Here is a 25,370-nt window from a genome sequence, read left to right as displayed (position 1 = left end):
GGTGTATGCAGAAGTACTGTGTTGAACAAGGCATAAAGATATACCTGTGATGACTAATTTGCAAAATGCATTTTTGGTGTAAACTGCAGCCGATAAGGATGAAGGATGAAGACCTAAGTATCACAAAAAACCTCTCATGAAAAATATTAAAAAAATTCTGAAATTTTGGGGTTTCACACAACTGTATGTTTGGACGGGAAGATACAACAGTTTTTAAAGTTTTTGAATTGAACTAATGTGGAGTTTGGGCATCAAAACACTAATGATAATACTTTTCTGATATCAGTTTAAGATGTTATTTTATTGCTTATGTTAAAGATTAACGAAGAGTATGCATAGACAGGTCAGCGATAAACTCATTAGCAGCTGAAAATCCTGGTGTGCAGTTAGTTCTGTAATATGGACCATCAGTGGGTATGTCAGGACTTACACGGAATTCTTACAGCAAGCTTCAAAATTATAGTAAGACAAATAACATTGAAGTAGACAGTGAAAAAAAAATACCCAACAGACCCTGACTGTAAACACTCAGGTGCTGACAGCAACTTACAGAGTTGAGCCCAGCAAACACAGAGTGCCTGCCTATACACAAAATCACGTAACCTCCTCAGTAAACACAAACCCATAATCTTCTTTTTAAGTTCTGGTTATCATGTAAAGAATTCCAAATTACACACTTTACAGTTCAGCTATAAAATATCAAAACAAAGGGCAGTCACTTTGTCCATTCTGCAATTTAGCAGTTCTTCTATGCTCATTAAACACTAATTAGCATACTAACTATTTGTTAGTTTCTAAAACATGAATTAAGGACCTAAAAATCTGCTGGATTTTATAAACTAATAACAACATATATACAGCATAATAACCATACACAGGAATAGAAATCAATTACACAGCATCCAGATTTACCTTTTAAGCATATATTAATGATTAGTATTTTCTGCTTTTTCACTGCAATTTGAACTTTTTGTACTAGATATTAATCATTTTACTGCTTGAATATTGAATAATGACTTAAAAACTGAATTTCAAAATGCTGCCAAGTAAAGTATTATGTAAAAATCGTGCTTGAACCTCTGCACACAGAGAGAGGTATGTGTGAACTTTCTGGAGAACTCCTCCAGGCTCATAGTGATAAAGCATAGTAAACTGGGGCCAAAGTGTGAGAGAAAGAAACACAACAGCGTAATTTAATTCATAGTTCATAAACAAATACAACTTTTTACATTTGTACAGGGAAAGGCTGGAACTAAGTGGGATTTTTACAGAAGCAAACCTCACAAGAGTTTACAGATCGATAAAAGCAATTTTTGGCACATGGATAATATCTGTGAATACGTGTTCGGAACTAAAAAAAAACCCCACAGCGTAGGAATTTCACATTTAGTTTCTTGGCATCAGCACCTGCTGTCTAGTGGGTCAAGACAAAATACCGTGCCTTCGAGAGTTAATCCCATTTTGAACCCCTCCTGCAATGAAACAAGACACAGTTAATAGAAAGGAAAGTGATTTCTGGAGGATTAAGCTCTATTTCTAAAACCATCTAAATCTGAGCTCATCTTTTGGCAGATAAACCACAAGGATACTTCAGAGTGAGTTCACAGACATTTACATTATTTGGTGAGCCGATTTTTAATTAGTCTTAGTGGTAACTTATAAAAGGATGCACCTCATACAACAAAAAAAATGCAGTATTTATATAAAATGAAGAAAATGTTATAAAATAAAAATACTGACTATTCATATACATAGGCTGATAGAAAAACAAACAAGCCTGACTTGCATCGAGTTGTTCCCAAGTAAATTCATTATTTATAAGGAGGAAAGATTAAAGCTATGAGAAAAGAGTTTATTATATTTATTGTTTAAAGATGCAGGTAAGTCACATTATTACTAACGCCACGTGTCTCCCACATTCAGTAATCCCTTCTCTTAGAAGCAGTCCAACAAAAAGTATCGTACTCAACCCCATCTTAAGAGGTTCGCTGGGAGTCGCTCCCTGTGCAGTTGAATTGACAAGTGTATGCTTGACAGCCTGCTGCCATCTGAGCTTCACTAGAAAAGCAAATAAAATCATATGTGTTCTATTGCAAAGGAAAAAAATGTGCATTTCAGAGGCATGTAACTCGGTGAAATGAAATACAACCGTCTTTAGAAAGCACAAAGAAATTGTTAAGAAGTTCAGACCAAAACTCCTCTTTCTGCACACAAGAGTTTGATCAGTAGAAACACAGAAATGTGTATAAGCTGGACACTACAGCCCCTCTACTGAAAAGACATTCATTCACAAGTACCCGCGCTTGGTTTAACAAATGAACTTAGCTCACACCAGTTCTAAAACAACAACGGCACTTCTAATACAGGGAAAGTGCTCTTGTTTTCATTTCTTTCTTTGCTTTAAAAGAAGTTGAATAAATCTGGCTTGACCTTCAAGAGAAAAGTCTCCTCTGAGCTGAGAAAATTCCAGTCTGTTAGGTGGAAGTACTGTAAAGCTATGAGCAGTTGGACACGAGCGCTCTGAACAGAAACGCCGTGAGAACATCAACTCCAGTGGCAGCTGTCACAGTGCTCAGTTCAGCACTGTCTCAGCATTCAGTTCACTTACAGAATGCTGATGATACGCTATGGAATCAATAATATGTGCTTTCATGGAGCAAACAGCTTGTAAACAAAATAAATATTTTTGTAAAGCAATCTGTACTGGGATTAAGGATAAACTCAAGCCTTTTCTCACAATGCACAGCAGTACCTCAAGAGCATACTTTTAGGTTTTAAAAGATAAATCCCAAGTCAAACCAGCTTAATTTCAAACAAATTTAAACCACAGGCTAGAATTTTAAAGGCATATTAATAACCCCAGCAACGACCGCCATCAGAAGAGTAATGCTGAGGAACAGAATAAATGCCTGACAATGGTGACTAAACGATCTGAGATTTTCCAGGTAGAATTTGAATTTTCCTAAAGGCATGAGATGCTTTGAAATGATAACCCAGTAGCAGCACTGTGGTGTAAACCTTCTCCAGCTGTGCTACCCAGTTTGCCTGGCCTGGGTGACACGCTGCTGCCAAAGCTCACTGCGGTATCTGACTTTTTTTCCTCTATTTCTCAAAGAGCTAATAGGAAGTGCATGCAAAGCAAAAGATATTTCAAGCAACCAGTATCTGAATTTCCAAGTCAAACACATCCTTGAACAAACAGACACCGTTCATTTACCCAAAGGATCCTATTAACTGATGTAACTGCAGTCAAAGGAGGACTGCTTACGCAGAAGGAGAATTCGGAGCATCAGCCCTCCCAGCCCAGCCTGCTCAGCTGTAAACCCCTCAGTTACGATGTGTCTGAAGTGCTCATCTGCTAAAGTTTTCAAAGGCTGCTTCCAGCTTTGAGGTCGTAAAAGGGGCAGTTTGTGCTTTGGCCTGAGGATGCTCGATGCAGCTGCGATAGTAGAACAGCTACTGGTTTAACGTGGACAGCCAGCATCGTCCTTAGCCATGCGGACAGGCCTTTCGCCAAACACGCGTCCCGTTCGCGTCCTGCACGCTCTTAGCTTTCTTCTACACATTCAAGCACTGTTTGTTGGTGTCTTACGTAGCTGCACTTCCGATGCCCTTCTTCTGGCTAGCTGAGAGCAAATCAGACGATGCACTCTGGAAGCCCACGCATCTCACTGCTCCCATGCTGATCATGCTGGTTTTTAAAATTTTTGTTTTGTTCTACGCAAACTGATAATTTGTCATTTATCACTTCGCTTGTGTTTGCTATGACTTTACTCTGATCTACTTCTACTTTCTTGAGGAACAGTGGTCTCCTCAACCTTTCCTGCAACCTCACTCCAGGCCACATTCCCCCCCACCCCATTTAGTCCTCCTCCTCTTATAAGCTGGGAGATTTTGCATTTAAACCAATCACATCTTCACATATTTGCAATGTGATCAATGTTAAGCCATTAAGAGATTGCTGCACTATATGTGTCATAATTAAAGAGCCTTTTAACTTCATGAACATAATGAACCAGGTGCTGTTATCACTCGCACTCCTGAGAACCCAGCTTCCATCACAGGCAGGACTGATACGAAAGTAAAACCCACTACGACAGTGCCCAGAACTGCAGTGTTAACACACACACATACTTAAAAACAGCTCCTGCACAGAGCTGTCTACAACAGGAACATGGCATTTCAATGTTCACCTGTTAAATCACACAAACCTCTCTATCACCAAGGGTCAGACACTGCAGTTACCCGTAGGCTCAAACTTCCATGCCAACCACAGGGTGAAAAACGCCCAACAACATCAAGAGGACATCAAGGCAGTCTACATAGCCATCTGGGCATTTTTCGGATTTTAAAAGAATGTAAAATGCAGATTTTTTATTTTCATGAATATTTAAGGCAAGGACAAGAAATGTGTAGGTGTATAAACCAAAGAAAACTGTAGTGTCTCAACCAATACTTGCATTAAATTAAATGCAGCTCTCAAAAGGGGGTGGGGGAAAAAATCGGAACACCCTCATCCAGCAGACTCTTCGGCCAAGTCATTGCATTCAAATTGCCAGAGATCAGAAAAACACGGTCTTCACATCTCCCACAGCTATCTCCATTCCTAATCCCTCAAATTTTGCAAAATAACTCCAAATTCTTAACTAATGTTTGGAATCTCCAAAACTATACTTTGGCAAATACACGATATAACTAAAAATAATACCAGTCAGCTGTAGTCAAGCAAGCCGTGGGAAGACAAGGTTGTAAGAGCAGATTCTCCTTTACATCAGACACAGCTGTAGTGTGGGTAATGCACATATTAGATTAAGTCTCCCATGCCATAGTTCTCACAGCAACGCAGAACATTTTGAGCTTATACACACTTTATATATACACCTTTATATATATATACACTTTATATATACACCTGAACTGCACACGTCTCTCAAGGCTTATGACTCCTGCTTGAAGCTGCTGTGTGATTACTGTAGTAGTACCCATCACACAGCACATGCCTACTCTCAGCTCTCCACTCCAAAACCCAGCTTTCGCAGCTGCAATAATAATGATGTCAGCTGCAATGACTGAGCAGATTACAAATTATGATTTGTTTTTACCTTTTTTTCTAATAACCCCATTAATGTGTTAGGCAGAATATTTTCTCTTTAAAAATGACATATATAGTCAGCATTTGGTGCACATTACATACTATATATATAAAAAATGCATCGTTAATTTTAATACACAGTGTTTAAAGTATTTTGCCTTGTGAAATTCAGCCATTCCAGCTAAGAACATGTGTTCTTAGCACAACACACTGCCTGTTCGTTCAAAGACATGTGTGCAATGGCTTCCTGCGCTTTAAAGGTTCAGGAAACAGTAACTCCTCGTTTGGCCAGAAAATCTCTCCAACCTGCTGATTTTCAGGGAAGGCAGGAAAAGGCCATGCTCTGGTACTGGCCAGGACTGGGAACAGGAAGGGATATAATGTGTGCCTCTATACTGTGCCGTGATTCTGTGTTCACATCCCCCTGGTGACAGGGTCAAGTAACTTTCTTACCTCCGAGGTGATTGAAATTAAGGACTGAACTTCTTCGTTACCCAGAAATATGATGGCATTGTACTAACATATATCATCAGTCTCTTAAAAACAGCAGCAAAACCTTTTTTCACTAGAAAAAAAGTAACTTGTAAACAACGAAAACAACTCCTTTTCCAAAACTCACACTTTTTTGTGTCTATGATAGTAAGACATGAGCTATTTCAGTTAAAACCAGTAAACAGTAAAAGACAAAGAACCTCCATTTATCAGTAGATAAATTTGCCAAAGTCAACCTTATGGCTCTAAGGTTAACTCACTCCTCACTTCACAACGACTTCACTCAACAAGCTTAAGACAGTGCAAACCCAAAGAGCCAATGATAAATTTACATGTCCCTCAGAAAATTAAATAATTTCGAGCGCTGAGCATAACTTCCTTCAGACGGAAAGATGTCAAGCCTCCTGACTGCTTCAGGCCACGCAGGGAGAATGGCCTGCAGCTCCTGGAAGCTTTATAGTATTAACTACCTTAAGATTTTAATAAATTCTAGCAGCTGTCGCTGGTATGATTCATGATCCAGGGAAGCTTCCCTTCACTGCAAGATTTCTGGGAAAATAGACAGATTTGTTTTATTAATGTCTGGATACAGCTGAAATAGAGAGGATGAAAATATGTTTCAGCATAAGGGTGGGGGGAAGCAGGAGGCTGGAGAGTCATCAGAGAGAGGCCTGAGCTGTAAAAGTCTCAGCACATGTTTGAGTTTTGAGCTCTCCACAAAGATCAGCGCAGATTGGACTGAGAAATGGAACAGAAAGAGCTTAAGTGTGAAATCTGGATCCTCACTAAATCTTAAACCTAAAAATGTTCCTCCAGCGGTCAGGGAACTTTATCTGATCTCATTAAGTTCAGAAGATTGGATGTGAAGGAGAAGCACCCACTGAAGAGTTTATCCTCCAATGCCTCTTCTGCTGTGCTTTCCTCTCCCACTTTGCTTACACACCACCTTCACGGCTTTTCTGGGGCACGTTCGCCGAGGCATCTGACCCAGCTCCACAGGAGAAACCGGGTGAGAGAGCCTGGACTGAGCTGCTCCGAGCAGGCTGGTGCTGGGTGCCGCCGAGGCAGCTCACTCGCCACTCAGTGTAGGATAAACTGCATTTAATACCCTCTCCAAGTAAGTTTGTGTTGTGAACAGTTAGATGTGTTTGTAAACAACTTACCTTTGTATATTTAACAGAATACATCGTACTGAAACTCAGGCTATACTACCATTCTGTGAAGACAACAGACCCCTTCACTTCGTATTCCAGAGAAGGAAGGAAGCCAACATTTCTCTTTCCTGTTTCTTGATGTTAGATTTCCCAGAGCACATTACAAAACATCTGTGGTTTTACCTTTTCCAGGTCCATTTCACCTTCCTTCGTGTAGGCTGTGTATCTAACAACCGTCGACTTTTAGCACAGCTATCTTGTGCTCATTGCAAGTTTTTAAATAATTATTTCCAATTACAAATGCATTCACAAATGTGATTGTGCTAACACAAAAATCCATGTATCACAGGTTTTGCTTAAACCATTTCACTAATGACAACCCCACGATGAAAACTGGCGATTTCACTGGCACACATGGAAAACAAACAGCGATGAGAACGAAGGCTTAGTGTTAGCAGCTGATAAGACAGACTGAAGAAAAACAAAACCAGCTGTCCCTACCTAACTGTAGGCCCCTAAAAATTTAAATGGCCCTGACTTAGAGCTGCATATATAAAATATAAATCTTACAAGGTTTTATATATTTTTATATATGTACACACATATGCATAAAAATAAAAACACCAGACATGAAGACACGACACTTCAATTGTAAATGCTTTAAATACCATTATTAAAATATGATATACCAACCATCGCTGACGCTAGGCACCCAGGAAAGCACAAGAAGATAAAAGAGAGATTAGGAAAAACATGTTTCAATCTGTACTTTGCACCAACCACCTAGTAAAATAACTGCACATCGCTTTGGCTTCGGCCAAAGTCAGAATATTTTTCTTCCACAACCTGCCAGCTTTACATTTGTTCTCAATGGGATTACACACGAGTAAGTTTCGTGCCTACATAAAGACCCACAAATCAATTTTCAGTGAAAGTGTCAGGGTATGCTAAGACAGATACGCTAGACTACAATTGAGAGACTGATCTATAAAGCAGATTAAAAAGTTGCAAAAAATAAAGTATGTATAGGCAGAGAGGAATACCTGACCAATGCAACACTCTTTGCAATAGGACACGGAAACATGCTAAGGTTTGGGGGTTTTGTTATTGGTTGGTTGTCTGCTTTTTTAGGTCAGCAGAGTACAAACAATGATACAAGTTTTTCATTTTATGACTTCCAGAATCTTTGATAAAGATTTCTATTGTTCTAATCACTGATGTTTTTTAACACTTTGCCACCGTATATGCTAACAAATTAAAATTTTGCCAAAATATTATCTGTAATCAGAACTCTTGTTGTGTGACATCTAGCTGTAGTCACAGGATTCTTCCTAGTCTCCACAGATACTACAGTATACTTTTTCCTAAAATGGGCTATACACAATGGAAACATTGATATTTATCAATGTGAGGTGCTAAAAGATACGGGGTTTTGCGCTGAAGAGCTTGGTAATAACATTACAGCATTCACAAAACACAAGCATTTCCACCAGAACTGCAGAGAAGCCAGCGTGGGCTTTTAGCTGCTATCTGAAGCTGTGCGGGCCAGAGTATGGGTGAGCAAAAATCTAAACTTCTTACTTCACAGTGAGTGGAGGTTGCCACTGGCACCATCCTAAACTGACATGAAAAATGAAATTTCACAATGAATGAGAATTAAAAAAAATTTACTTAGGTAAATTAAACAGTATTTAAAACATCTTGCAGCCATTTTGAAATGTTTGTGCTGCACTCCAGGCAGAAGAGAGGAACCGAAGGCACCCAAGAGCCAGCTCTCTGGGACCTTGTGGGCTCTCAAGATACAAGAGGGCTGAAAGCCCTAGCAACACTTTCTGCTGAGCAGCCAGGATCCTGAAACTTCAAGTTCCCACTATTTTCAGCCTTCCATTTTGCTGGCAGGCTGCTGCAAAAAAACAGATAAGCAAGCTGGCAAGGAACTAGCAGTTTGGAAAGTCTGACTGAAGAGAGTGATTTATTCCAATACTTCACGGCTTTCTCCTAGAATTGCTTCAAAATTGGGTCAATAACTGAACAGGTACTGTTGAGTGTTTCAGAATCAACAAATGTTTTCTGATAAAAATACATCAGTTCAGAATTCTTGAATTGCTTCTCAACAGTTTAATTGTCCCAGAGTGCCATAGTCAAATACAGCTATTTCTAAAGGCAGCAGAAAACTGCCATGGCCCCTTAAGCACGTACTTTGCCTACGCCAATGCTACAGAAAACCAGACTCATGCCACCGAGGTAAAGACCAGGGAATAGCGGGATGGTGGTGACTGCTGGAACTGAAGGGTAACAACAGCATCAGCGTATCGGTAGCGCTCTGGCCTCACCTCTCTTTTTCAGCTTGCTCAGTGCCTTCGCAGGCAGGGGCAGCAGTATCCATTCTGATTACATTGCTGATAAACCCTAAACCAGTGCAGGGGTCTGGATTAATACCATGGAATAACACCTGTAAGGATCTTTAGGCAGACAAATTCGAACTTCAACTCAAAGACCATGAGATATACTTACAAAAGGAATAGTCAGGGTTTTTTTTCCCCTATATACTTGTGTGTGCAGTCTGGAAAATCTTTTCAGAATACCGTACATATGTGTTCCAAGAACATTCATGCAGCCATAGGAAACCGTGTAACTGAGAAGCCAATAGTTACCTGCATCTCATCTAGTTTGGACTGAATGTCTGGAGGGAAATCTCCTGCTCCGCAGCTAAAAGGGTCAAAAGGTTCTGCTCCAAAAAGGTCTCTCTCTGGAACAACAGAAAATTGAGTCACTGAGAGAAAAGGCATGGGCTACAGCAACAACTCTAAAAAACTCAGCTTACACCTCCTTACGAGCTGAATAATAGCACCTCCAGATATGCAACTGATTAACCACAACTTTTAACAGCCAAATTTGACAGCCAGGTCTTGATTAGTTTTCCAAAATTTAAAACTCAAATCTTTTTCCAAGAACACCATCAACTTCTGTTTAAGCCTCTGTTTAGCTTTCGTTAAGGCTTGTGCCATCTAGAGGAACTTCAGGGATCAGATGAGGAGAAGTTCTGATCTGAACTGGGCATCTCCTGCTGAAGTGTGCTCTGGAATCTGTATGTACAGGAGTTTCATAAAAGAGGAGGGAAAAACTGGACATCAGTTGTCAAACTTTGTTTTAACATTATGTCAGAAACCTATTCTCCCAAACAACCCAGCCTTCACGTCCCGTCTGCCATTTCTTACCATCAGGTTAAGGACATCTTGAAACAACCACCCTTACCCATGGAAGGTAAGGGCTACATTTAATAGTGCTCCTTAATGCACAGCACATCAGGAAAGAAAGAATGAAAAAAGCATAGGACCACGAAAGGTCACTTTCCCTAAAATTCCACTAAATCTGGATCCATAAATAGAATGATTGCAAATTTCTGTCAATACCCCATACAGTTTCTCACTGTTTCTTAACTGTAGTATGCTTTGTAGCGGTGAGAGGAGGGTTTGTTGCTTTCTTTCTTTTTGTCTGGACAAGAAGAAACACCTCCAATACATTTTTTTTCCTTATTAGAACAATGCAATGCTAGCTCTTCACATCCAACAACCCAATCGTTTTTTTAGTCGCTCCCTTCTCAGTAATACATTTGGTTTTTTTTCCCTGCACAGACTCTACATGTAATGGTGCCATCTATACAGACATTTTCCATCCCACATTGGGTTGAACTAAACCAGTGAGAAAATTTTATTAACCCAACCACACTGACCACAAAATTTACAGAACCAAGCTAATACAGTCTTGTCGCGGGTGGAGAGAAAATGAAGAAAATTAAAAGCACATCCTATCTCCTAACTTTCATGGCTGTCCAGCAAGAAACCTGGTAAGCATACTACCTACCTGAAAACAAAGTTGGTGTAAAAGCGTAAGCGTAAAACGGGCCGTTAGTATCTTCGAAATGACTAGCTAGTTTTCTGGTTAAGCACAAAATTTTACCCTTCATACCCAAGATATGGAAGCTGACAACTGACTATTTGACACAAAAGTCATATTGCAGTGTTATCACTCATCTTACCCATGCTGAAGATCACGCATATAGCGAAACAGATGTCTTTATTTTGGCCTCCTTGGAGTCAGAGTTTTAGCCCTGTACTTGCCTAGGCTCCTCAATGTTTTTTTGTGCGTGTCAGTCTCCATGGGTTTTCACCTAATCATTTCGGTGCTATCAAGCTGCACAACAGGCATTTTAAATAACTAACAGCTACCACCATCCATAGCCCCATAATAAAGTCCAGAAACAAGCAGGAACTTAATTAATTACATATTTCAAAAACTGTGGCTAAACAGCTACAAACCATCACATGGGACTAGGAGATGGCCCACATCAGAGCGCCTTATTCCAAAAGCCCACTTGAGCCAAAAAAAAACCCAAACAACAAAATCTAGTCTTTCCTGGCAGAGGCAGACCACCTGCGTGCAAAAGAGACTTTAACTAGGATAATCTAATGCAAAAATTAGGCTCTATCTCGTCCCTTGCCTCTTTCACCAGCCAAAATGGGCCTGCTCCAGTATAACCAGTGTCCTTGCGTGCTCCAGTGCTCCAACCCAGTAACCTTCAGATGTGTAGCAGCTTTGACTTCCAATCTAACCTCTGCTGAGCAGAAAGCGATGATGCTTCATGCTCCTCCTAAGTGTACTTGTTCATTATGTATGTCCACTTGCTTTCTTTTTCTTTATTTTTTCCCCTCTCACATTGGGTTGAACTAAACCAGTGAGAAAATTTTATTAACCCAACCACACTGACCACAAAATTTACAGAACCAAGCTAATACAGTCTTGTCGCGGGTGGAGAGAAAATGAAGAAAATTAAAAGCACATCCTATCTCCTAACTTTCATGGCTGTCCAGCAAGAAACCTGGTAAGCATACTACCTACCTGAAAACAAAGTTGGTGTAAAAGCGTAAGCGTAAAACGGGCCGTTAGTATCTTCGAAATGACTAGCTAGTTTTCTGGTTAAGCACAAAATTTTACCCTTCATACCCAAGATATGGAAGCTGACAACTGACTATTTGACACAAAAGTCATATTGCAGTGTTATCACTCATCTTACCCATGCTGAAGATCACGCATATAGCGAAACAGATGTCTTTATTTTGGCCTCCTTGGAGTCAGAGTTTTAGCCCTGTACTTGCCTAGGCTCCTCAATGTTTTTTTGTGCGTGTCAGTCTCCATGTCAGTCTTACCATAGCTGCACAACAGGCATTTTAAATAACTAACAGCTACCACCATCCATAGCCCCATAATAAAGTCCAGAAACAAGCAGGAACTTAATTAATTACATATTTCAAAAACTGTGGCTAAACAGCTACAAACCATCACATGGGACTAGGAGATGGCCCACATCAGAGCGCCTTATTCCAAAAGCCCACTTGAGCCAAAAAAAAACCCAAACAACAAAATCTAGTCTTTCCTGGCAGAGGCAGACCACCTGCGTGCAAAAGAGACTTTAACTAGGATAATCTAATGCAAAAATTAGGCTCTATCTCGTCCCTTGCCTCTTTCACCAGCCAAAATGGGCCTGCTCCAGTATAACCAGTGTCCTTGCGTGCTCCAGTGCTCCAACCCAGTAACCTTCAGATGTGTAGCAGCTTTGACTTCCAATCTAACCTCTGCTGAGCAGAAAGCGATGATGCTTCATGCTCCTCCTAAGTGTACTTGTTCATTATGTATGTCCACTTGCTTTCTTTTTCTTTATTTTTTCCCCTCTCTCCTCCATAGGTTCATTTCACCCTTAAAAGGAGCCGACAGTTCTCTGTGTGGTCAGACCGCTGAAAGCAGCCAGTTTCAACACCAAGCCTCAGCAAACATCCAAGGAATGTATTTAGGAAAAAACAGCAGAGAACACCACTCGTGCGTTTCTAAGTACTGAAATATGACTTACCCCTGGTTTTGAAAGCAAGTGTTTTGTACACTATTATGGATATTTTGTCATTCCTGTCTTATTACTGGGCTTTTATTAATGACAGCACTTCTGAGCTCATTAGCAGGAGAACAGTAGAAGCTTTAGCTCCTTTAATGTCACCTGGTGACTTCACTCAGGTGAAGGATTACTTTATTTATATTGTTATTCAAGGCAGATTTTAAAATTAACCACAGTGTAACTTAGAATAAGTGACGGAGCCTGATAAACCCTGTATAGAATCAAACTCCAAATAGAGAAGTATTTCCTAGCTGAGTTTCTACAAAAAAATTACTATTTTGGGAACTCATCTATTATAACTTGCTAACCATTTCAGCAAACCAGCTGAGAAACTCCACAGTACGACTGCTTTTCTGCAAACGGCCTGTTATATGAGAGATGGCACTGCTAAGAGTTAGCGAGGGATAAAGCTCCACGAAATGTTTTCAATAGCATCATCAGTACTTCTCTTTTGAGCAGAAGCTGAAGAACACGTGGAAATTGGATGAACACTAAAACTGAGTCACTGCAGAGCTGCACTATTGCACGGGATCTCCACAAGCTTATCTGCTAGCGTTCACGCCACTGTTCGCAGGGGTCTCCTTTTTAGCAGAGATGCGATACATCAGTAATTTTTCACTTCAGGCTAGAGTATTTGCATGAAAATGAACTATAACAAGACTATCTTGCCAGGCACATTCCCCAAAATGAGTGTAGCACAGACTGGCATTTCTGTCTCCAATACACAGCAACCAGTAAGCCTTTGAAAACGATCCTTTCAACAGCACATAGAATTTCCTTTCCCATTCCTTTCTGGATGGAAATTAATTCGCAGCTTGGGAAACCGACCAACAAATCCAAAGCCACGAAATGCTGATGTTTTACATTGGCAACTCAAGCCACAGAAAGAGATGAGCAGGTAATAAATTCCTGTTCCTGCGACCTATCTGACATTCAGGAGAAGAAACACGCACGACTGGAGAGCAGCAACCTGCACTCTGTAATGAACTCCAAACGAGCAATTACTAAAGAAAACTACAAATATTTGGCTTTTCTGGTGCATTCTGCATCCCAATCTTCTTTACCTTAGCTAACACCCTGGCACAGTGTTATGCTGATATATGCTTTCCCCAGATGTCCTGGAGCAGCTGTGATGACAAATTAAAATTTACCACACTGAAGACAAGCCCCCAAGAAAATATTTGGAATAAGCTGAGGTAGTGCAGTCCAGGAAGCCTTCGCTTTAGCTGCAGGCTACTCCATATTTTTTTCCTCTTGGAATTATTACAGCATAAAAAATGGTTCCACCATTATTCTGACAACATATTCTTAAATATCTCTGGAAAGATAGCACCTTGGAGCAGATTTCTGTATCTGCCAGTTGTGACCTTCGATTGCTCAAGATGCAGTTGAGTGAAATAAATGTTGAACAGTTCAACAGAGAATGTTCCTCTCCAGTTCTTTTTCTGAGATGACAATAATGCTGTGCCAACAAGAAACACGGAAGTTTATTCCTCCTTTAATTAATTAAAATTAATAAACAAATTTGTCCCTTAAGATAACTTACAAAAGAAGGTTTGCAATCCTTCGCACCATGAGGAAGCAACAGCACAGTCTTTAACACAGATTTCTGGTTGCACTAACTATGCATGGTTCAACTGGGGAATTAAGCCATTATTGTACTGGGCTGCAATGTTTATCCTTAGCCTGCAAGCTGGTTACTGCAAACTTAGTGTTAGAAGAACTATTTCTCAGCAACATTTTGAGTAGAAATACAATTCTGGAAAGGGCTTTTCTTCTTGAAAGAATCACTTTTTCCAATTATTACCTAAAGAGACACAATGTATTTGTCCAATCTGCAACTTCCTGTCCAAAAATCAAGCAATTTTCTCCTTTAAAATTTGTAAAAACAATCTATTTGCTATCACTGATATACCCAGTAGTGAGCAGACATTTACTGAGAAGCCATATGGGTATACTGCTGAATAAGAACTCAAAATTTTTAAGAATCTTCTCCCTTATATAAAACTTAACTGCTTTGGAGATAGAACCACTTTTCCAAGAAAAGGTCAGTGTTGCACTCTTCCAGTACTAGAATGCTGGGCTTCTTGAACCACATACTCTGAGCTAGTCAAAGCAAAAGATACCACTTACAACCCCTGAATTTTCGCTGGGGAAACTACCCAAAGGAGAGCTGGCAAGCCAGGTGCTAACTCTAGGCACTTCTCTTCATGGTAAGGTCACCCTGGTACCAATTATCACCTATGAAGCTCTTGGTCTTGGAGGAATCCAAAGGCCTTGGTATTGTTAACCGGTTTCCTGCAAATGGGACCTGTCTTCCCTGTGCAGCGTTATTCTTGAGTGATTTGTCAAACTGGCCAGTTGCTGAGTAAGATGAACTATAGCTTTTAAATGCCCATTTTGCTTGAGCAGCACAAGTGCCCTCCCTAGGTAACGGGCAGACAAACCTCACTTAGACAAATGGAGCAACTGAGGTTGACACTAGCAAACCAATGGTGCATCCTTATTTTTCTCGTTGCTTACTACTGAATGCGATAAAGGTGAAAGTTATAAAAATTACAAGGTCCAACAAAACCACCCTGCAGTTTGATCAAAAGTGATGGAAGAAAAAAACCTGCTCAAGTGCAGTGACAAGAAAAGTAAGGGATAAGAACATGAAAAGATGACCTCAGAAAATGGGAGGCTCCAAACATTGGCTCCTCCTGGTTGCCACCTATCTGACTTGTATTAGAGAAAGAAATGCCAGCTTGCTTGTGCTGGCAGCAATGACACCATATAAACCAACGCATTATTGTACGTCATTACGGTAACATAACATTATACAGCTTGAATGAGGTGCTTCTGGGATCTGAACTTTCTCATCTAAGACAGCAGAAGTCCTGTTTCAAAATACACTTTTAAAATACGCCTAAGTGTGTTAATAACTGATGAATGCAACAATTTTCAACATACAAAGTACCATGACGTAGACCGACAGAGCAGAGATCAAAAGTACGAAGACTATGATGTACTTCTGTAATCTCTCAAGCATGGCACAGTGAGGAGCACAGAGAATTAACAGACGCTGACTGCCACGTCTCTGAACTACATCATCCTAATTTAATACAAATGAATGAAGTGCAGAAGAAACAACTATTTTAAACAGTACCTATCACTGAATAAACAACGTATTTATAGTCTTTTCTATATTACAAAACCCACTGATTAAACAATTACAAAACCTATATGGCTGGAATTCTCGAGACCCCTCAGCATTGAGCACTGACTCCCACAAGATTTCTAGCCGCATTTTCAATGGAACAGAGGTAGGACAAGAGCTAAAAAAAAAATCTCATCCTGTAATTCAATGCAAGTTATAATTTTTGAAGTTAGATATGCACACTGAGATCGATTTTATGGCAATGTCTGTGGTTTCAGGGGAGCAAATTTGAAAACACAAAAGGAGTTCTTGGAGGAGGTGTTTGAATTATTTTTTTGTTGTTCTTTACAAAGCCATAAAAATTCTCTTAATAGAACAGTTTTATTCTAACATTACATTACAATATTCTAATATTCTTTTAAGTTATTTAAGAATAGTTAATATAAACTCTTCTTAATAGAATAGTTTAAAATTCTGTTAATATACCCTTTGAAAAACCCACAGAAATTAATTTAAAGTAATTTAAAACCTTTTCTTAAAAAAAGAACAGATTTTTTTTTTTAATTGAATCAATAGCCTCTATGTCCACTTTCTCTTTAGAGGGTGACAGTCGTTGTAAGCAATGGAACCAAAAGATGCGTAGGATACGGTATTGGGGAAGACGTTCAGTGGCTTCAAACTGAAAGAGGGGAGATTGAGATTAGAGCTAAGGAAAAAGTTCTTCCCTGTGAGGGTGGGGAAACACTGGCCCAGGCTGCCCAGAGAAGCTGTGGCTGCCCCCTCCCTGGAAATGTTCAAGGCCAGGTTGGATGGAGCTCTGAGCACCCTGGGCTGGTGGAAGATGTCCCTGCTGATGGCAGGGGGGTTGGAACCAGCTGATCTTTATGGTCCCTTCCAACCCAAACCATTCTACGATTCTATGACTTAAGTTTTACAATGCAGTTTCATAATTGTGCACAGCTCGCTCATATCTGAAAACTCTACCTACAAGCAGCATTCCCCCAAACAGGCAGAAACTCTTCAAATGTGGTTTTATATGGTGGCAGGCAGTAACGTTAGTGTTCCTTATCCATACTAAAAGAGGCATCAGAAATAGAAAATATTATACACAGACTGATATTTCTACAACCTCTAACAGTGCTTGTGTATTCTCTGCTCTCCTCTCCCCCAAGGCATTTCCAAACCTTTAAAAAAATACTTTGTGGACTCCTAAAAGATTTCCAGTGAAGCCAAAACCTTACCCTAGCTGCTTTCAAGCCTCTGGAAAGTAAAATTGCTATTGTTAATCATCTTTTGAAGATCTTTTAGGACTGGTTCACAGATCTGGAGAGGTTAATCAACTATAACTGAAAAAAAGCAGTAGATGATACAAAAAGTAGTACTAAAAATAGCATTCCAAGACAGTCTGTATCTTGAGGGATTTCTTCAGCTCTCCCTTCTGCATCATCACCACCATACTTACTCCACCTGCTGTCTTCCCCCGAATAGCAGGCTTTAGATGCTACAACTGCGGATTGACAAGGAAAGAACACGAAGTAAAAGTATTTCTTGAAGCAAGTACAAAAAGATACTGTAAAAGAAAAGCCAAGTTAAAATCCCCAACCAAACTCCTTCAAACCGTTTATATAATAGCTTCAGCAAGTAAGTAAATTTATTTATAATATAACTTGGCAGCAACATCAATGACTGGGAAGATGGTATAAAAATGGAATGTCATTATCGAATGTGATTTACAAAAACTGTATTTGGCTTTTCATGCAAAATGTATGTAAATCTTTAAAGATGCTTTCTTAAAAAAAAATAGCACGTAAGCAAAAATTAGGTCAGTTGTTACAAAACTTACTGATCTCTGTAGATCTACTGGGTACTGGAGGAGGCTGTGTACCATTGCGGGTAGGTGTTGATGACTGAGGGGATATGGGAGAAAAGGGAACCATATCAAAGATGTCAGTGGAGGGTGATTTAGGTGTCACACTGCCTGCCTACAATAAGGACAATAAATATTAGGGCAATATTTCACATGAAAAAGATCACAACACTGAATTCTTCAGCATGCAGGTAAGAGCCACATTTTAAAAAAAGTTAAAAGTAACCATCAGCATGCAAAAACCAGCTCTTGACACCAAGCAAATGGCATTTGCAGTTCAGAGTCTGAGACATGCTAAAACTCTCCAATACACAGGCAGCATTGTAATTTCTCCATTTCCAGTCCATCTGGTACAGCCAGAAATGTATCACAGTTAAACCTGGAAAAGCTGGTGACAAGCAGTTCTGTATTGCAGATGGATGAATACAGACATGTTCACAAGACCCACTTACGGTAACGCTGCAACAACAATACGCTACGCTCCGGAGTGCACAGAACAAGCAGCTAAAATGAAAAGATGCAATCCCAATATTTCTTCTTCACTAATATTTCCTTCCATTACAACTTACTTGACAACCTAAAAAACTTGGTGCAATCAAAGCTTCCAATGTATTTTTTGGTAAATAACCACCTAAACATGCAATACACTGAATATTAATATCCAAAACAAAACTCATCCTTGAATGTGGAACATAAGAGATTTCTTTAGCAAGGCCCAGGAATTTTACTATTGTTCTATAGCCATAATTATTTTTTAATGATTAACTCTTCCTGCCATCAGCCCATTACTTCAGGATGCACATGAGGCACAGTCAAGTCAGAATAAACTGAACACTAAAGACAGATGATGAAATAGGTTAAAACTGAGACTGACAAGCCGAAGCCAAAATATGTATGCAAAACTAGTTTGCATGTTAATGTTATTACTTAGACAATACAAAAAACCCGGTGTTCCCTCTGTTAGAAAGACTATAGAGCTAGGCACAGGGAAAGCCTGCTACTCTTAAATAAGATTCAACTTGACCAAAATATTCACCTGAAAATTTTTAAGCACAAGTTAAACGAGTCACATGGATGCTTTTATTGAGAATAGGCAGTCCTAACTACCTCTGCTTCTCTCTGGAGGCTGCAGTGGCTGCTGAGAAGGAAAGGACATTGATCCATGGAACACACTGCTTAAAGAAAAAACTAGACTCTGAAGTCCTACATTTCCTATTTCTTAGGAGTTTTGAATTCACACTTCAAATTTGGATTAGCAAAGATCTAGAACTGTTTGATATCTCTTGTTATTCCCTGGCAAGACCAGAGCTGAATTAACTTCATAAAATAACTAATTTCTAAGATTTTTACTCTTACTGACCTCAACATGAGTTAGTATAGCGATTTCAAAGACAGTCTGTCGTAGAAAGATTTCAGTGCACACTGTTTAGACACAACAGGTTCTCATTACTCTGCGCATGGACCTTGCATTAACCTCCTGGAACCTTTGCACACAGCCAGAGAACCAGGATAATTTCAGCCAGGGAGACGGCTGGATGTCATCTGCTCCAACTCAAAGCAGGGCAATGGATGTGCTTGACCCAAAGTAAACACCCAGTGAATCTCCTGGTCCATTCTCTGCACAAACAAAGCTCTCGTACAGACAGGCTTTGTTGGCATCAGGAAGGTTGGATCAGCTTTAATGCACAGGTACAGGCCACATATTAACCTACATCTCCCATCAACATCGATGGAGAATCCTAGAATGTCTTGAAGATAGTACATGCTAATGTAGATTCTCCTTACTTGCTCAGTGTTTATGGCTACCTAGAAGCTAGATAATTAAACAAACCGTATTCATCTTTAGTTTTAAATAAGTCTTTCAGGCAAGAAATGCAAACACAAACTTTACGCTGTCATTTCCTGCCTATATGCAATTTTGTTGAAGTTACTGGCCACTTTAACACTACTGATACAGCTAGTTCAAGTAAAACTACAATTTCATTATTTTAAGAAATATATATTTTGAATACACATGAGCACTAGAAGCACTTCAGTGAACACATGCAGAAAGCCATGGTGTTTGCCACATACAGCCAAGTGTTACTTGCAAATGGAAGAAACATTGAGAGCGTAAGCATATTGCTACTAAAAGCAGGCAATATGCCCATTTTAAGAATAATTTTCAGCCTTCATTTTGCACAGAGTTTTTATAAAGTATGCTAAAAGGTATTTAACGACTGATTGCTTTTCTATTAACTTGTGTGCAGGGGGAAGCCCTTGAGGTTGGACTTTTAGAATTGTTTGGTTTCAATAACTATTTTTAATATAAATAATTTTAACAAAAGATTAACAGATAACACAGAAGTAATTAATTGACTAATTTAAACATGCTGGGAAAATAAGAATTTATGTTCTGAGGGTGGGAGAGAAAAAAATATGTAGAAACAAATCTTCACAAATTCCATATTTTAGAGTATCCCTAGAGAATGTAAGATACATCTGCTCTGTCCTTTAACCACTGTACAAAATGCACATTTTTTTAAAACAAGTTAATATACGACAAAGGAAAGTGGGAAAAAAAAAACTGAAAAAGCTTTTGCACAGCAGGATTACACGAGGTCTTGGGCAGCTGTATTCACTGGTTGGCTTTGGAAGACCACTTTTTGAAGGTGGTGGTATTAACAATCCAGATGGTAGTCTGGAGTCAGGAGAACTCCTAGGAGTAAGCGTAATGGAAGAGATATCTAAACAAGGAGGTGAATCCTCACTGTTACACCAGAAAAAAGTAGAGGGTCTTTGAAACATATGTTCATCATTATCACACTTTATGTGCAGCAGCTGAAAAGGAATCACAGAAAGAGAAAACATTCTGAGGAACAGAACATAACAACGACAGGGAAATCAAAAAAAAACCAAACCAACCCACATTTCACACTTCAAAACAGTTTGTCAGCAATTTGCTGTTCAGTGCTACAGTTACAAGATACAGAACTCGAAAATCTTCTAGAACAAAATCTAAAAATACGCCATAGTAAGAAGTAGCCCAGTATTAACTCAAATGAAGACAACTTGCTCCTTGGTAATTACACTAAACAAAATGAAGACGAGCATCTTTCCAAAAATGGGTGCGTCAGCTGCACTGACAAATGTCTAAATCCACCAACACATCAGCAATATCTCATCTCTGCACATGTAAATTGGCAGGTAAGCGTGTATCTGGGGAGCAGAGCTACTCTGCTGGTTAAAGCACGGGTCAGAATTTTCTTTCTCTGAACCAGAAAACACTTACCACTTATATTCCACCAATATTTAAAGAAAATTAAATTTTTTTACTAAAAACTTCTTGCAGTAGAAGCTCACAGTGCACAAATTTTAATGTTTACATTAATACTAGACTTTGTTTCATTTCCCTGTCTACAGAATTTGAGAACTTAAACATTTAAGGACAATAATACCCTTCTGCCATCTTAACCGTGTGCATGAATAACTAACTGAACTTGGTATTTTCAGTAGGTATCTCAAAAGCTGAGACTCATCGTTGCAAAGCAAAGGAATCCCCATGTCTCTACAACAACAGCACAGGATGCAGGATGGAATTAAACTTTGCTGCTAGGGAAATAAAAACGTGGAGGATTGTAAGATTCTCTGAATTTCTCAACAAACCCACAGAACAGCTTCGAACAGAGGCAAATGAGCAACATCCACACCAGAATACAGATGGTAAGAGCGTTCACGTAAGATGACCAAGTGGTAACTGCATGGTTCTGGTGGGAACCTGAAGCTAGCAGTGCCTCGGATGACTGGGGAGTATTTAACTGTGTATTCCAGCAAGATTGACTGTGTATCAAGAGCGAAGCTGAGGACTTTCTCCACTTTGATAAAAACAAAAAAACACCCTTGATTTTTTTGCCCAAATGGGAAATATCTGCAATCCTGAAAGGTTTCAAAAGAAATGGATCTTGTCTAGGTGAAATTACAAACAAAGAGACTTTGGGACTGATCCTGAAAAGAAAAGCAAAAAGTAAATGTCTTGAACTATTTGATTTAAAAAACACGCCCAATCAGTCTTTCTGTTGGGGCCAAGTTATAATTCCTACCTCAAAATCTGTGGAAAACAGCTTCGGACAGTTAAGGCTTTAGAGAAGGACAGATTCATCTCTGAGTCTTAACAGGAGGGACTGAACCTTTGTACAGATAGTTCTTGGCTAGAGCAAGAGTTCGTACACCGAGAAGGCAGGAATCGGACCTGTGCTGTAGGCACCTAGCCTCAAAACCCCTCTGACTTGCCCAGGCTGAAGCAGTGGTAGGTGTGTGCAGCAAAAATGTTGAGGTCTGCTTTTACTCTCTTCACAGAGTGTTACACAACCAATATGAGATGATTATTTCATTAGAAGTTTGCATAACGCCAGTAAAGCAGGATTTAAACAATGATTTTAAACCATTTTTTCATAGTTCTGCAGAAAACAAAACATTTCAAATCCTTTTAAATTGAGTCTTAGTTCCTTTCTTCACTTTCTTTACAGATAAGCCAGGTTAAGGGTACAGATATCTAAACTTAGTAATAATGCCATACTTAGGAGAACACCAACAAACACCACAAAACTGTCATCAAAATTGGCAATTCTTAAGAAAAAAAATATTTTTTTATTGCAATTGCAAAGACCTCATCTGTTGCCAAGCTGGAGTTGTGAAATTGAGAGTTTGGAATGGTAATCAATAAAAAATAAAGCAAAAAACCTACAAGAAATAAGACACATAATTTTGGTTATTATTTCAGGAGTATCACTAGGCTACAAGCAGAAGATTTGCAATGCTTTGCTCTGCCACTACTGTATAATACTTGCTGCTATACCTATATATATGGAAAAAATAGATCTCATAATAATAAACACTGGAAGATACTAAATGCAAACAGTCGAACTAGGGAAGCAAAATAATTCCCTGAAATGCAAAACAGTAAAGGATGAGTAGCTTCCATAAAAAAGCATGTATAGCATACAAAAAAATCATACAGAAAAAAGTAAAATGCATATTAGGATGCAAAGCAGCAAAACGATAAGGATGACGAACACATAGCAAATCCAGGCAATGAAAGGTTTCAACACAACAGCAGAATATACCCTATTTGTACCATTCGAGCCCTGCACATTGAGCAGACATGCTTCCCCCTATTTATCTGACCAGCGATAACCTTTGGACGTTTCACGCTATACTGGGTGTCGGGCTTCATGAGACAGTTTTGGGAATGTGTCTTGCCAATATTGAATTTTCTCCAGACCCAGAGAGCTGTGAGGCCGACAGCGGCTCTCTGCTTCCAGCCCTACGTATTCCAGCAGCCCAAGGAGAGGAGAGGTAGGGCAGGGAAGTGTACTCAATACTCGAAAGTAATAATATGGAAGGTCACAAAGAGAAGAACTGCATAGCAGGCTTTTAAAATGTAGGAAATATCACCACATTCAGAAGATGCAGGAGGAGAAGGGAACAGATCCTTACTCTAAAGAATAAAACCTAAACAGGGTATTACTACTGAAACTTAATACTTCTGCATCACCTTGTAAAGGAAGAAAATAGAATAAAAATATTTTTAATTGCCATTTTATATGGCAATTGTATTTCGTCTGAGCTTTCCACTGTGGAACACTGAACATATATCACTGGTCAGGCTGATGTATCACTTTCCAATTTGGGCCCCATTTCACCAACACGTGAAAACAACCTGAAATCATTCTTAATGAAATTAACATACTAGTTCAGTGGACTTGGTCTCTGTTCTGATTATGTGATATATTATGTGATTATGTGATTTGATTATGATGATATCATGTGCCTCTCCAAGGATTTATTTGTGACTCATTCTGCTTTGCATGATGCTGAAGATGCACTGTTTGGCTGCACCATACTAGAAAATTAGGCATGATTGAGTTTTTGTTAATCAAGCAATCATTTCAAAATTGTTTGTTTTTACTAGGTGTCTCAAGGCATTGATTGCAATCTCTGTGTCATACCCTCATAGGAATCACGTAAGTGTATTAATGAATTAGGAAATGTTTTTCTCCCTTAGAACATTCAGAACATACAGAACAGCCAGAGTGGATAACTGCAGTGCATGTTATAGAGAACTGTGAGGGACCTTGAATTGGAAATTATGCAGTTAGCTACAAAACCACTGAAGACAAGCTGCCTGAGATTTGGGACTACTGAGGATATATTGATTTACCGATTCATAAAACAGTGTACAAGCATTAGCAGCTTCGTTAACTAACTGCTAAATCTTTGGTTCATTTAGTACTTTTTCAGTAATGTCAGATCTAACATAGACAATTTCAAATTTATTTTTTTTAACATCATAAACACAACAAATTTAAACCCCGATGAAGAAGTGCTCACTGAACTGAATACAGAATAGTATCAAATTGAAAGAACAGAAGATAGGTGAAGAAAAAACATGTGCGTTTTCCCACTTGGCAGTCTTAATGGAAACACGAATCAAGGGATATGCCTAAGCACATTCCAAAATTGTTTTCTGAAATATGCAAACAGTTCCAACGTCTATCTTGGGGTATTCTCAGGAGCCTATTAAAGCTTTCTAATGACAGTAATAGGTGCAGGTGGCTGATGCTTTTGAGTCACAGTTAGACCTTTAAAAAAAGGTCTAATCAATCAGTATCTTTAATGATCCATTTAAAAATGCAGGCTTTCTGCAACGCTGTCATGATAAGAATACGTATTACATACTACTACTTTGACAACACTTTTGGTGAATGGAAGAACACCGTTCCTTTGGGGGCTGTTGCTCGCAATACCTTTTCCTGCTGCCTTTCCTTTCTGCTTCTCTCATATTTCATTGTTCTCTCTTTTAAGTTCTTTTCCTGAACATCCCTGCTTCCTTCTCACTTCAGTCATGCAGTTGTCACAACTTCCTTCTCTGCCTTAAACGTGCAGCTCAAAGAGAAGACATTAAAGGCATGCCTGACAAACTGTATCCAAGCCTAAAACAGATTTAAAATGTCTCTTCTCTCATCAGAGGTTCCTTAGTGGCCTATCTGGTTTACTGCTCAGCCGACTATAAAAACTGAGGGTGCTACCTGTCTCCTACTGCTCACCCACACGCAGGCTGTGTGTACAGCTAACCCAGGCTGCTTTAAGCAACACAGCAATACAAATAGCAAAAAAAGACACCATGTGAAGCAGCATGCCCAGGGATGCGCTGATCTTTGGAGGCTGGATTTATACACAGCAGCAGCATCCCAGTCTTACTGTGATACAAACTTGAGCAGTGTCATCATACACAAACAACAAAATGAAAATCAGATTGTCCTCATATAATCAAATGCAAAAAAGACCAGGGATTAATGTATTGCCAAACCACCAAAACAGATGAAAAGTAAACAGCACAGATATAAAAGGAACGGAAACTTTCAGCTGCACATGCAAGGGAGCAAGAGACAAAAGAGCCATCCCATGCCAACATTTCCCATGGCACATGGAAGCACAGCTCTGAAGGCAAACTACTCAAAGGAAACTCATACTTTGATGTAGTACGTCCTTGACACATCCACTCAGGAAATGAAAAAAGTGACAGTTTCTATTGCATAACACTTTGGCACTGGCAAACAGAGATATCTTAGGAACTAACTTTTTAAAGTTTTAGCAAGACAACAGTACTTAAAAACATCAACCCAAACGAAGAAAAAATTATC

General features: G+C 39.3%; 1 protein-coding gene across 5 annotated transcripts in view; it reads right to left on the bottom strand.

Moving 5' to 3' along the window:
• Positions 1-487: 487 nt before the first annotated feature.
• Positions 488-25,370, bottom strand: part of GULP1 (GULP PTB domain containing engulfment adaptor 1) — a 161,261-nt gene continuing 136,378 nt past the window's right edge. For 4 of the 5 annotated variants that reach the window (XM_075430683.1, XM_075430680.1, XM_075430682.1 and 1 more), the window contains 4 exons: positions 20,284-20,508; positions 17,665-17,803; positions 9,393-9,487; positions 488-1,472 (listed from right to left, as the gene is read on the bottom strand). In XM_075430683.1, coding sequence (XP_075286798.1) covers positions 1,401-1,472; positions 9,393-9,487; positions 17,665-17,803; positions 20,284-20,508 — 531 coding nt within the window. In that variant the 3' untranslated portion in view covers positions 488-1,400. The remainder of the gene's footprint in view (positions 1,473-9,392; positions 9,488-17,664; positions 17,804-20,283; positions 20,509-25,370) is intronic. The other variant, XM_075430685.1, reaches the window with a different exon arrangement.

Source organism: Opisthocomus hoazin, chromosome 9, assembly GCF_030867145.1.
Source record: "Opisthocomus hoazin isolate bOpiHoa1 chromosome 9, bOpiHoa1.hap1, whole genome shotgun sequence".
Classification (NCBI taxonomy): Eukaryota; Metazoa; Chordata; class Aves; order Opisthocomiformes; family Opisthocomidae; genus Opisthocomus; species Opisthocomus hoazin.
The sequence above is the reverse complement of the archived record's forward strand: the minus strand, read 5'-3'. Positions and strand labels throughout refer to the sequence as shown.